This window comes from Electrophorus electricus, chromosome 23, assembly GCF_013358815.1.
Source record: "Electrophorus electricus isolate fEleEle1 chromosome 23, fEleEle1.pri, whole genome shotgun sequence".
Taxonomy (NCBI): Eukaryota; Metazoa; Chordata; class Actinopteri; order Gymnotiformes; family Gymnotidae; genus Electrophorus; species Electrophorus electricus.
The window spans coordinates 7,529,354-7,542,851 of NC_049557.1; the positions used below are offsets into that span (position 1 = coordinate 7,529,354).

The following is a 13,498-nucleotide window of genomic DNA, read 5'->3' on the forward strand; positions in this document are numbered from 1 at the left end:
CGCTTCTTCATAAAAATCACCTCTATTTTATCCAAAGAAGTTAAATAAGAAAGACAGAGACAAATTTTACAGTGGGGTATTGTGTACCAAAGTTTATAAATCATAACTTATACATTTTTTGTTGCGGTTTTAAAATAAGTGGCCATTACACAGATAGAGGAACAAAAGGACCGTTAAAAATTTTTTTTAAAGAACACAGACATCAACAACGTTAAACTCAGAACTACTGTTCATTTAGAGAAATATTGCACTGATTATTGCTTGGGAGTTGGATTGGTTGAAGATCACACTGCTGATTACTGCTGATCCTACTACCTGGATGATGAGCTTTGCTGAACTGCAATAATCGCAGTCCTGCATGAGCATTAGCAGGCACAGCACATGCTGGTCGCTGTAATACTGGCAAGGGATGACACACGTGTACTTAGCACTATGCTAGCACCATCTGAGCTTTCTTTCTCACTGAACTACTGTTCACAAACATTTCACTTCTAATTAGTAGAAAACCTAGAAATGTAATTTTGTGCAGTTAAGGAAAACAGGAAATTAGTAAGGAAAGTTTGGTACCATGTGAAATTTTGCAAAACAAACAACACTATCTATAAACCTTGTTTTTCAAATGATCTGTTTTGGCAAGGAGTGCATGCGTCAAGAACATGGCATACTGCTGATCAATATCTTTCTCACATACACACACGAACAGAGACAAGGTTGTTTTAGGTGATGAGATGGCTGTCAAGAGTTGGGGCAGGAAGTGTTCAATGTGAAAACGGCTTCTCACACGCAAGATGTGCCATCACATAACTTGCTCATACACACTTGCACATACACACATGCACTTGCACTCATGAGTACCAAGGATGAGTCAGAAGAAAGATGTGAACCGTCTCACTCATTCACAAGCACACATCTCCACATGCCTCCACACACTGTCTTCCTGCTGTCTCTACTTTAGTTGATGGGGGGGATTTCTTCCCCAAACTTGGTAAGATGAGCAGAGTTCTTGGCTTCATACAGCATCTATACACACACACACACACACACACACACACACAAAACAAACAGAAAAAACACATTCCTTTAATAGTTATCTACAGTGGAAACTCAGCAGAGAGAAGTGTGAAAACAAAAGATATTAGATGATTAAACCCCAAAGATAAATTAATAAAATTAATTTATGAAATAAAAAGTGGACAGATCTAATATGATTCTAAAATCCTAATGTTAAACCTAATAAAATATTAATGTAAAATGGTATTCTTTAAAGCCCGGTGCATGACAGAAGTGGCATTGTATTTCACCCCCTGCACTGCAGAGGTCATTCTGGCAGTGTGAGAGTCATGCACCTGGCAGGTGAACAGACCTTGTTGTGGACGTAGGACTCGCAGGGGTAGCACCAGACGGACAGGTCAGCGAAGCTGAGGACCAGGGCGTGGCCAGACACCTGGCTGTGGGTCACCATGTGCTCGTTCACAAAGCGCCCACATAACACCTGGCCAGGCAGGAAAACGAACAGTACATCACTTCAACAGTTCCTAAAGTGTCACTATACATGTCATCATGATCACAAATTGCATCAGCAAGACAAAATCTTAACAATTTATCTCCCACTCAGTGATCACATACCAGCACCTTCTCTCAGATTGGGAACCTGCTCCTCATCTCAACATTCAGAAGCGTTTACTGAAAGTCTAACTCCATCCATAAATTTCTCTAGATCTACTGTGAAGTATTCCTATCCCAGATGCTGACAACCTCAGGCCTCGGCACACACGATCCATGTTATCAGCGCACGCCACGCCTTCCCCATCACACCGTGCGAGAACTGGAGGGCAAAAAAACCGGAACACGGCTGGGGTCCTTGAATCCATGCCAGGCTATCTGGGCAGTGGACAGAAACTGTGCAGTCGACTGTATGGTGACGGTAGACAATCTAAACAGCGCCAAGAGGACAACGCCATCAGTGCAAGAGAGAGAAGAGGCCTACAATAAGCATTTAACCTTCTGAACTCAGTTATCTAACAAAACATGCATTATAAAATTATGGTACATAAGCAGTCTATTAGGTGCTGTTCGTAGCTCAAATAAGTAAGCTGAAAAATTCAAACACTTTAGTCAATAGGTGTGCACGTGTCAAACCAGAGATTTTTAAGTTATATCAGAGATTTTTCACGAAAAGGTTTTTGCAGTCTTTCTACCCGCTCAATTTTAAGAATGAGAAACAGGAAATACACTACAGCAACATGCTGGTGATAACTGCGACATCAGTGGGCCCATACAGCACAGGGGTGTGCCAGGGCCGCTGGTTTTATTTGGGGGGGTGGGAGTGTGGGGCAGGGTGGCACCTTGTAGCAGCAGAGGCAGATCCAGTTCTCCATCTCGGCTCCACACTCCTCGCATGGCCGGAACACATCCATGCCCCCCGGTGGCACCGGGCGCACCGAGTCCAGGTGGGGGCACCACGACAGCGGCTCCACCACGTACATTGTGTCCTGAACAGAGAACCGGCACGATGACCTTGGTGAAGAGGCCACAGGAAGTCAGCTGCTAGTCTGGCAAAGGGGTCTTTAACTCTGAGGGCTGTGTACCATGTATGGCCCTGTTCACACTGCTCTAAGTGAATATACAAACAATGCTCCTCACTGGCCAAATCTTTCCTCCTCATTCTAAGCGGTTCTAAGATATGTAAATTCACTTGTCAAGCAGTGTGGCGAAAATTAAATTAAAGGGTAAACCCTTCACTAAGCTCACCATAAAAAAACTAAAATAAATAAAGAACATTTTCATTCTTGGGACTACTCAATCTGTAGAATGTTATGTGATGAACATCAACAAAATCTGGTCCTTTAATTTTTTTTTAAATAACTAAACTAAATGGTCAGCTACAGATAAAAGAATAAATCCCTCTGACATACAGCCATCCTGCCTCTTTGCTCGTTCCGTAAGGGAACGCTACTTTAGCCTTGCACTCCCCTGCTCCGTCAGACCCCTAGCCCTCCTATTTACTTTCCAGAGGCTTTCTAGAGCACACGTGGACGTCAGTGAGCACGTGTCCACCTGCTGGGTCGCACGTGCCAGAAGAAACCTCATGAGCACACCTGATCTGAATAGCAACAGCACCCTTAACACAGAACAGCTCACAAAATATCTGACTCTCATCAGCCCAACAAATAGCTTGGAATCCAAAACTTAAAAACAACAAAATCTAAGCAAACATTCTGGCCTTTGTGGGGGGAGGTCAGAATGAAACAACACCCCACAGACACCTGCTGGCAATTGGTGGTAGTGAGTTTGTTGGCAAGTTAACAATTTATCCAATATTCAGAATCAGCAGGACACAGATTGTTTATTGTGATTCTCTAATTTCCCAGTGGGTATATAAAGTCTCTAAAATTGCAGCCGAACACCAAGAGGTACCGTACCCCGCCCACGTCCACAGTGCCACACACCAGCTCAAACACAGATTTCTTCGTGTAGCCACACGCTCCCTCTGGCTCACAGCTCTGCTGGTCGTCCATGGCAACAGCAGCTCCTCCTACCGCCACCTCTGACGCTAACTGAAAGTCATAAAGAGAATGACTTGTGTTTTCATCAGGAGGGGGACCTACTAACAAACCCGTGAAAACTGCAGAAACAGCCCTACCCTTCTCTTTATTATTAAAATATGTCAAATGATGAAATTATTGAATATTTCCAAACAAACTATAGTCAGTTGTTGTTTACTATGGACCATTATATGTACACTTCAGGCTCATGCTAAACAAACAAACAAACAAACCAACAAACCAACCCCACATGTATAACCAACATTGCATCACATCTGCAATGCAGTTCTGCAGTACAATGTCCAACCTGCCAGCTTTTATTTATGGAAACATCAGAGAGATTCCAATGTTTACCTGCTTCTCCTCTTTGACAGCTGTGGACTCAGCTTTCATGCCATCCTCCTCGCTGTCTCTCTCCATCACTTTTAGTGGCGACACCTCCTGCATCGCCATGGCGTCCCTCTGTGGGCTGGGCTTCACCTTTGGTCTTGCCCCGCCCACAGGCACAGAGGTGGGGCTGGAGTTGGCAGAGGAAGATGTGCTAAGGTCCAGCAAGCACAGGCCCTGAGTGAGCTCATCTAGGCCAGAGTCCTCCTGAGCAGTAGCGGGCGATGCTGGAGAAGTCGTCACTGGGATACTTTGCTGTCGCCGCTGGTCAGGGGTGATGTGAGGAGGAGACTTTTTGCCTGCTGATGGTCGCTTGCCTTTGGGTTTCAGAGAGGGCAAGGACAAACGCAGAGACTCTGGAACTGAGATTAACACAGAAGCACCGTGTTGGCACCGACATGGCATGTTAACAAGACTTAAAAATGACAAGTGGGTGAGGTTACTCATCATATTTGACTCCAGTCTTTCAGCATGAACTAACCAACTATTTTGTATTTCTCTAACATGCATCTGTCACACGCTACAAGAGAGAATATAGAAACCATAAAACAGTCATAAAACAGTGTGCTGCATGTCCGAACTGTACTACCATGTCGGAAGCAAAACTGACAGCAGCCTTACTCTGTATTCTGAGAGATCTCCAGTAGGGGGCGTGCGCTCTCAGCACGTTGTTGATGGTGAGAGTGGCGTTGGGGTGTGGAGGAGGAAGAGGGGGCAGCAGTGGGGGTGTGTCTCCCAGCAGCATGCTAGTGCACATGGCCATGGACTCAGAGATGGAGGTGAGGTTGTAACCCCCCTACATAGAATGTGAAAAGGAAATAAGAACTACTGCCAACACTGAACTTACAAGCTCCAAATAGTCCCAAGGGCCTTTTTTGTTTGTTTATTCATTTTTTAAATAAAGACCCTACCAAAGATTAGGAAGACAAAGAAAAAGCATCAGGTTCAGTGCCAAGGGCCCATGTGGAGTACTGAGAGTAACACTGAAAACGGAGGGTGGAGCATAACAGAGGGACATACCTCCAGGATGATGAGCACCCGGCCTGCCGCTAGACTCAGCAGCTGGTGGGTGAGGTGGGCGTAGCATTCTGGGGTCACCTGGTACCCGCCCAGAGGGTCACCTCGTGCTGCATCGAACCCAGCCGAAACCAGTACCAACTCTGGGGCAAACTAGACCAAGAAAACGAGAGCATGGTCATGCTCCAAATTGCCCTTAAATCCATTCATTAGGGGAAAAAAAAGTTGAAATTTAACTAAAGTTTCCTTGAGTGAGAGATTTTGTGAGCGTGTGCATGCACTGAAGTATGAGACGTAAAGGAAGAGGTGTATGTGTTTCATGTTTACCTCTCGTGCTACAGGCATCACTATGTTGTGGAAAGCTGCCAGGTATTCAGGGTCCCCCATCTTGGCTCCATTCCAGGGGATGTTGACATTGTAGCCTGTGCCTCTCCCCTGGCCTACCTTATTGTAGTTAGCGTCCTCTGACGAGGGGAAGAATGTGGCATTCTCGTAGCGATGGAGAGAAATGTACAGAACGCTGCAGGAGACAGAGGGTTTAAGACAGGCGTCTGTCTCTGCTCCAACACACCTCAGGCCACCCATTAATTGCAAAATTGTGATAAAACAGAGAAAACAGCAACAGAGAAACGCAAAAAAAAGAAACGCAGCACGGACAAGCCTGATCTAAACACATGCTCATCTACTAGCAAGCTTACTGGAACAGCTTAAGACTAAAAGCCTTGCGCCAGAGTACATTAGCAATGTTTTCCCTTCAAACTGAACTAAGGCTTCCTACACTGGGGTCTACCTTATTCCCAAAGAAACACTGCATCTACATGGATCAAATAGCACACACAGTGTGCAGAACACAAAACTCATAGCACACCTGCAGTCACTCTCGAAGATGTGCTGGGTGCCGTTGCCATGGTGCACATCCCAGTCGACGATGAGGACGCGCAGGGCTTCGTGGGTGATGCTCTGGGCATAGCGGGCGGTGAGGGCGGCCGTGTTGAAGAAGCAGAAGCCGCAGGCAGTGTCACTCTCGGCATGGTGGCCAGGGGGACGCACAATGGCTACGGCGTTCCTCACCTGCACAGGGACGGAGAGATGCAACATAAGCTCGGAGAGAGGAAACGATCGGCTAATAACTTCTAACATTTGTCATAAGTATCTCCTGACATTTCAAACTTCTGCTTCATTTGCCCATGACCTTATCAGCAGACAACTGAATAACAGACTCCTGAAAAACTGAATAATATGCACCAAACATCTAACTGCTGAATAATGTGGACTTTCATGACTTGGAGCCAACGTTCACTGCTGTTCATGTTCAGCGATGTCTAGATTTCACAAGAAAAAGCAGAGAAGCTGTCCCTGGTAAAGTCTTGACTCATGTGGCTATATCCTAAAACTGCTCGTGAGTGGTCAGCTAAGCCAGAGGTTCTCAGTCCAGTCCCTGGGAAAGCCTAGCCAGTCCAGGGTTTTGTTCTATTCCCAGCCATCGGGCCATGCGTGCTCTACAGCCTATGACTGCCTGACTCAAGTATTAGGAGCTGGAAGAGAACTAAACTGTGCGAGAGGCAGCAGCGAGAGGCGGACCTGGCCCGTGAGGACGGCGCGGGCACAGTTGAAGCAGGCGCCCGCCGCCAGCAGTGCACACTTGTAACTCTCGTTGCTGATGTAGATGGAGTTGTACTCGTCACAAAGCCGATGCAGGTCTCTGGGCTTCATCTGTTCTGTGCTCTTTATGGTGGCTATGTGCGCTGAGCTGGAATGGGTAGAGAAAGAGTGCAGAGTGTGAGTTTCAAATTCAAATGTATCTTAAATTATTTAAATCAATCATAGAACCTATTCTGCTGTATAGTACTGAGGTATGGGGGTTAAGGACCAATGCAACACCCAAATTAAATTATGCACAATTAACTTTAAGTTTCCTGCAAGTGCACAGGTAAACAACTAATTATAATGCCAACAAAAATGAATTCCATTATTACTCAAAATTCTAAAAAGGATTATTAAATATTTGGTACATTTAAAAAATAGTGGCCTCCATATCACTATAAAAGTCTGCAATGTAAAGAGCTGAGCAGAGAAAAGAATGCCCTCAGAGAGATGGACCTGACAAGAAGTGCATGAAAAACACTAAACACTGCTACACGTCAAAGACAAAGCTCCATTACCCAAATCATCTTTATAAACACCGTTATGTCTAACTATTTATTATTTCTTATTGGTATTATTAATAATTCTTTTCTTTTCTCTACTTTTTTCATCTTGCTTTCAAATATTCATGTTAATTATATTTATTTTCACAGTCATTATTATAAACACAGCACAGTTCTTATATAGCTTAACATAAGAGTTCATTCTTGTTTTAGTTCTGTTTTGGCAATACTGTAAATTAATATGGTCGTACCAGTAAAGCTTACTGAAGTGAATTCAACTGAACTGAGAGAGAGAGAGAGAGAGAGAGAGAGAGAAAAAGTGTTCTGTTTTTTTTAAATACTAATTCATATTTAAACAAAATTTAATTCAAAACACTAAAACACTGTCTAATGGAAGCTCTGGTGTTTCTTTTGTGGTTTTTACCCATGGCAGAGCATGAGTTCATCCTCCGTGGCCAAACGGGCCGGTATGCGCTCACAGCGGGTCACAAGCCCCAAATTCTCATGGCAGGAAAATATCCGAAAGATTCTCTGAGGGAGCTCAGGGTGATGGCTGGAGAAGCAAATGCGCGTGCACACACACACACACACACAGAGAAAAAACACTGCAATAAATAGGATTGCAAAATGACAGACATTTATGGCCATGTATGTTTGTCTAAGTGCATTATAACCTGTTATGTAAACACAAGTGTGTGTGTGTGTGTGTGTGTGTGTGTGTGCATATTCTAACCTATTCCACATGTTGTGGTGCTCCATCATGCGCTGGTCATACACAAGACCAGTGCCCAGTGATGATGACTCCAGTTTAATCTCGACACACACTGGAGAAGGAAGAGGCTCTTTCTCGGAGAGAGGACCTCCCTCTGTAGGATATGCACGTGCACACAGGCCACGAACACATGCAAATCAACAACAAACTACAAATGACAAATTTACCCAGTTACTCATTCTTTTTATCCACATATTCTTTTTATACATATTCTGTATATCTCATTCACGAGCATATTACAAATGTATGTACTCTAAATCTGATACTGTGGGTAGATTTCTGCACAGGGTTCCTACCCAGAGTCTGCAGGCTGGTCCAAAATGGATACAGAGCAGAGACTGTGTCAGAGATGGACTTCAGACCACTGCAACAGACCACCATCCATAGTCCCAATCAAACAAGGTGGAGAAGATATCGCACACCATGGAGGACAGACACAGGGAGATGTTGTGCAGGGTCTTACCTCTCACTCGGTGCTCCTGGGCAGGGCAGGTGAGGGCAGGGGTCACCTAGTAGGGCCTTCAAGCTAGCACAGGCACCTGCTGCTGTGGCCTGCAGGTTATAGCCACCCTGACAAGGAACACACATGGCTTGACATAAAGAAGTCTGAACACACAAGATGAAGCACAAAGCCATTTATGATACTTCTGTGTGGGTGATGCCATTATGAAATTAATGTGGTGGTGACAGGCAAGTTTTCAAACTATAAAGAGAACACTGTGCATTATATACTAAGGCTACTAGAAACTGGTTCATCTGATGTGCTGTGTACATTTTGGTGCTAAATGTGCTATGACTAAAATATTGTGATCAATAGACAGAAGCAGAGAAATGTGTAATCAGTGGTCATCTATTTCTAAGTACATGGTCTGCAGGGCAAAGTGTCATACCTCCAGTGCAAAAACCAATCTGCCTTCAGCCAGGCCCATCAGCATGTGTGTGAGTACAGAGCAACACTGGGGACTCACACACATCTCTCCCTAAACAAATACACACACACACACACACACACACACACACACACACACACACACACAAAGGTTATAGTTCATTACTGTGGAACATTTTAAGTGAAATATAATTTTGCACCCAAGGCTCTTGGGTATACTATTAATTCATTTAGCATGTAAAGAAAGAGATGTATTAAATTCATTAAGCATTACACACCTTGGGGTCACCAACCACAGAATCAAAGCCTGCGGCCACTAACACAAGCTGCGGCTGAAACTGTACATGTATACATACAAACACACACACGCGCACACACACACAGAGAGTCAATTTCATTCATTACTCATGATGGTTCATCGATCAGAACTTCTCTGCACACTGCAATGTAGTTCAGTGTGGAGGAGTGTGGGCAGTACCTCGTAGGCTATGGGTAGCAGAAGTCTCTGGAAGGCTGTGACGTAGTCTCCATCCCCCATCCCTAACTGAGCACCACACCATGCAGCAGAGAAGAGACCAAAGGCCATTCAACCACAACTTCACTCATGCCCTTTGAACATGCATGCGCTTGTTCCATATTGGCTTGTTCAACTACTTTTTTCTGTAAAAGATTAAACCAGCTGCTCCCACAATATGTGAGACAGATCAGGCAGTTCTTGTTAGAGAAAGTACAGGAAGGCAAAGTTCTGTACCTTCTTCCAAGGAAGGTTAATGTTGTAACCCTGTCCAGCTCCCAAACCAACAGCACTGCTGTCAGACTCCGGCATGTGTGGCCAGAATGAACCACCCTCATAGCGATGCACAGAGAAATACAGAACACTGCAGAGAGAGAGAGTTAGACAACTTCAAAAGCAGTCCAAGAGTGAACCTATAAAACAGCACATTAGAGTAAGTAAAATGCAGCTGTGGTGATGAGATGTGCTATAAAAGCACTGCATTGTTCAACACAGTAAACACAGGCATGGCTCTGTGCTGTGGAACCCCATGCTGGAAGCAGCAGTGGTATAAAGCCTCTCTCATTTCCAGCCCTGTACCTGGGATCCTGCTGGAAGATGTGCTGGATGCCCTGGCCATGATGCACATCCCAGTCCACAATCAGAACCCTGCAATGCAAACACCACACACTATGTACAGCATATAAAAGAGAAAAGCCAATGCTCAACAAGCGCATGGACACTTAACATTTGCAAATGTTGTCCAGAGACTACAAAACTGTTTTGCTTTATTGTCTCCATGGAAACGGTTTTCCTTTTGCTAGAGTCTAAGCATGACATCACACTAAAGCACTACCGTAGACATGGAGTCAGTACAGGAAATATGTACATATGTATACAACACCAACACTGAGTGCAAGACCAGTGCTCATGTAGGTGCATTTAGAAAAACAACTTATAACAGTTATAAAGACAAGCGTCCTGCCTGCATATGTTATGTGTTGTGTTTGTGAGCATAACACTGATCCACCTCACCGCTGGACGGCGTGATGTTTCTGGGCGTAGCGCGCTGCTACTGCCAGGTTATTAAACATACAGTAGCCATTCATCTTGTCGGCATGGGCATGGTGTCCCGGAGGCCTGGACAAGAAACAGAACAAACCAGAATCACAACAAACCAAGCCCAACACACCGTATCAAAGTATGAACCATGGAGTCACTCCCAAGCCCAGTCAGAGGACCACATCCATGCTGTGTTTACTGCTCTCCACTCTACCATGCCTGCCACACTAAATAGTCTTTCCTAATGGCTTTCCCATCAGAGTGCAGTGTGTTAGGGCAGGGAAGGACCAGTGGCTCTGGGATCAGGAACCAGCTAACAGGAAGACACCGAAACAGAATGTCAGGAGCACTCACCTACACACAGAGAAGCCATTCAGAAGTTCTGATGTCATCACCTTGTCAACCAGTTGGAGCAGGGAGCCAGCTCCTAGACAGGCACAGGTGAAAGATTCCTGCAAACACACACACAAACACAAACAAAATTAACACCCCAAGTTTGGCACTACCCCTTTCCACATGCAACACAAACCCTCAAACAAACACCAAAAACAATGAACAATAGAGCCCTATCAATATACAACACACAAGACACAACTAAATACTGTGACAAACTGAACAATAGACTTGCTTCTGGGCATTCTTACAGGATGGAGGTAGACAGAGTCATAATCTTCAGAGACAGACTTCAGTTCTTCTACTGTCATCTTCTGTGTGGACTTCATCCGATCAATGTATTCCTTCCTGTAAAACAAACAAAATCAAATGTGACAAAAATTGATATTCCTTCACCTTTATCTATATCTTGCCAATCTTGCGCATCATGTCTTACGTGTGAACCAGTGAAAGCTCGTCCTCTGATGCAGCTCTGGTCTGAAACATGAACACACACAGCTGAGACGTGAAAGGCCAGAGAACATGTGACTAATGTCTAAGGAAAATTAATACTGACATCTGCCTGAATAGTTCCCTTCTGTAGATTGCTTAGTTGGCGTCATTCAGCCAAATATGCTCCCCTTTAACTCGAAAACCCAAGGATGGAGATGAAGCCTCTTACCTCCACCTGTACACAGCGAGACAGCAGTCCCTCCTCCTCCATCATCTTCACTATGGTGACCACCCTCTCTGGACACTCCGAGTGGCTGGCAAGGTGAGCAGCATTAGGACGTTTTAGCCTACGCCTTCACTACTACAGAACAACTTTCGTATGGCACCCACAAATCAACCATGAGCAATTTATCCACTGATAAATAAATATTGAATTATTAGATATATGAATAAACAAGTACTGTATGAGTATTAAATGTTAACTGGTATTTCCCATAGACACATTACTGCAGTCACCTAGTGTCCCACAGGCAGTGAAAGCGAGAGAAGGCATCTGAGTAAGCAACGCCTGTTCCAGTTGCCTTCTGCTTGCATTTCAAATCCTACAAACACCAACACAAAACTTTACTTAGCACCACTCAAGCTGGAAACAGTATGTTTCATAATCTTAGTATGGTCAAATGAAAAAAATGGAAGGAAAAAAAAAACAACAACCTTTCAAGAGAAAACCAAATAGGATGTTGTGTGATCAAAACACTCTCCCAAAATGGAGCAGAGTTGCATACCAGGTTTTTGAGCTTATTGGTCATCTCGTCTTCGCCTTTTCCCCGATCCATTCTGCCCTTCCTCCTGGTCTCCTGCAGACTCTGCTTGTGGCTTTGTTTGCTGCTTTGCCTCTGAAAGCCAAAGTCCTAAAATCAGGCTCCCTCTACACTCTTATCATTAGCTTCCTCAGCAGGAATATTCTAACACTTGCTCTCAATTGCCAAACTGTGCTTTTCTGAACTATCACTTTTTTTATTACCAGCACAGCTGTATATGTGTTTTCATCCAGAAGTGTAGTTAGAATATTAGTGACTCTAAGGTTCTGTCTGCACAGTTCAGGGTTAGGACACTTGGCCAAGTGGGCAAACTTCAGGGTGTGGTCCATGCTGAAATCTGCGGGGTTTTCTTCCCATTGGATAATAATTTGCATCTGAGAATGTTAAACCTGGCATCACAAAACAGTCACATGCTGTATTACATTGACAGGTGCATAACAGGCAGAACCTTCGCAACGAAGCAACTTTGTACCATCAATGGTCTTCAAAGTACGCAATTTAATTTTTTAAGACACTAATCCTTTCTTACCTTGGAGTTGTGTGATGGCTTTTGCGGAAAACCAGTGCAGTTTTTAGGTCTAGGTGGAGTGGGATCTGAGGCAGAATCCATGATAAAGGTAATTCCTCAGCCCTTCTAATTTGGGGCAAAATAAACCAAACATGAAATGCGGTGAGCTCTCTAAGGGTTTAGATCCAAAGACTTAAACAATATCATTAGACATAGGGAAGAGTTGCCCGAAAAGCAGATTTTTCGGACGAGAAAGGAGCCCCGGTATCTTGTGTTTAATGTCTCTAAAAAAGTAACAAGAAAGAAAGCGCATTTACAGAAAACCTGGTTTCAGAGGGTTTGGGTTGATGTTAGCTACCTAGCTAGCACAACTATTCTAACTATACATTTCTGCTAATTTGGTTACCCTAAAAATAGAGCATGTCATTTTGTGAGCTACCAAAATCTCTGATACTTATCTAAACTATCAAGATGTATCATAACTAGTGTTGTAGATGGCTAACCTAGTTAGCAGGCAGCCTACGAGCCAGTGAAGTTAAATATTTTCTAATCTAAACGCCAGAGCAAACGCCCAAGCCCGAGTGCTACATTTCAGAACAATTCCCGGTTATCATAAAATTGTCACAAAATTGAATGGAATGTTTAAATGTACAAAGCTATAGAAATTAGTGTGATCACTTACAATTTTTCCAAATTGTCTTTCGTAAAATATATTGCTGGCTGACTTTGACCAGCTGGAGCGAAACAGATTTTTTAAAAATAATTCGCGGTAGGAAGCCCCGACGGTTTGTGGTAATGACCTATTACTAGGGAGCCAGTTATCCTAACCTAGCGAGCTAGCTAAGTTTTCAGACCCATTTTTGAAAAGCTAAATTAAAAAAGAGAAAGATGTGATGGTGTGGGCCGATAGAGAGTGCATGTAAAATACTTGATCATGGAATTTGGAAAATATAAACCAAAATAAACTCTGAAATAGCTAAATCCTCTGTTCGCAGTCAGGCTAACGCGCTAAATCACACCATTCTGTCGCAC

General features: G+C 44.0%; 1 protein-coding gene across 3 annotated transcripts; it reads right to left on the reverse strand.

Moving 5' to 3' along the window:
• Positions 1-64: 64 nt before the first annotated feature.
• Positions 65-13,497, reverse strand: hdac6 (histone deacetylase 6). Of its 3 annotated transcripts, none has more exons than XM_027007628.2 (28): positions 13,149-13,497; positions 12,488-12,592; positions 11,923-12,033; positions 11,654-11,739; positions 11,367-11,451; positions 11,142-11,182; positions 10,957-11,053; positions 10,667-10,764; positions 10,286-10,390; positions 9,851-9,919; positions 9,509-9,635; positions 9,236-9,301; positions 9,036-9,095; positions 8,759-8,848; positions 8,332-8,438; positions 8,165-8,232; positions 7,830-7,962; positions 7,521-7,649; positions 6,531-6,699; positions 5,818-6,020; positions 5,277-5,469; positions 4,953-5,102; positions 4,554-4,728; positions 3,900-4,294; positions 3,423-3,557; positions 2,346-2,492; positions 1,364-1,492; positions 65-1,020 (listed from the first exon to the last, which is right to left on the reverse strand). In XM_027007628.2, the coding sequence occupies exons 2-28, from the start codon at positions 12,566-12,568 to the stop codon at positions 952-954; spliced, it is 3,318 nt and encodes a 1,105-aa protein (XP_026863429.2). In that variant the 5' UTR covers positions 12,569-12,592; positions 13,149-13,497; the 3' UTR covers positions 65-951. The 3 variants fall into 3 exon arrangements, 2 of the variants coding, with proteins under 2 accessions (XP_026863429.2, XP_026863430.2); XR_003410446.2 differs by lacking the exon at positions 65-1,020 and adding an exon at positions 1,627-1,933 and having other exon boundaries at positions 1,403-1,492; XM_027007629.2 differs by lacking the exon at positions 65-1,020 and having other exon boundaries at positions 1,402-1,933.
• Between the last annotated feature and the right edge of the window lies 1 nt (position 13,498).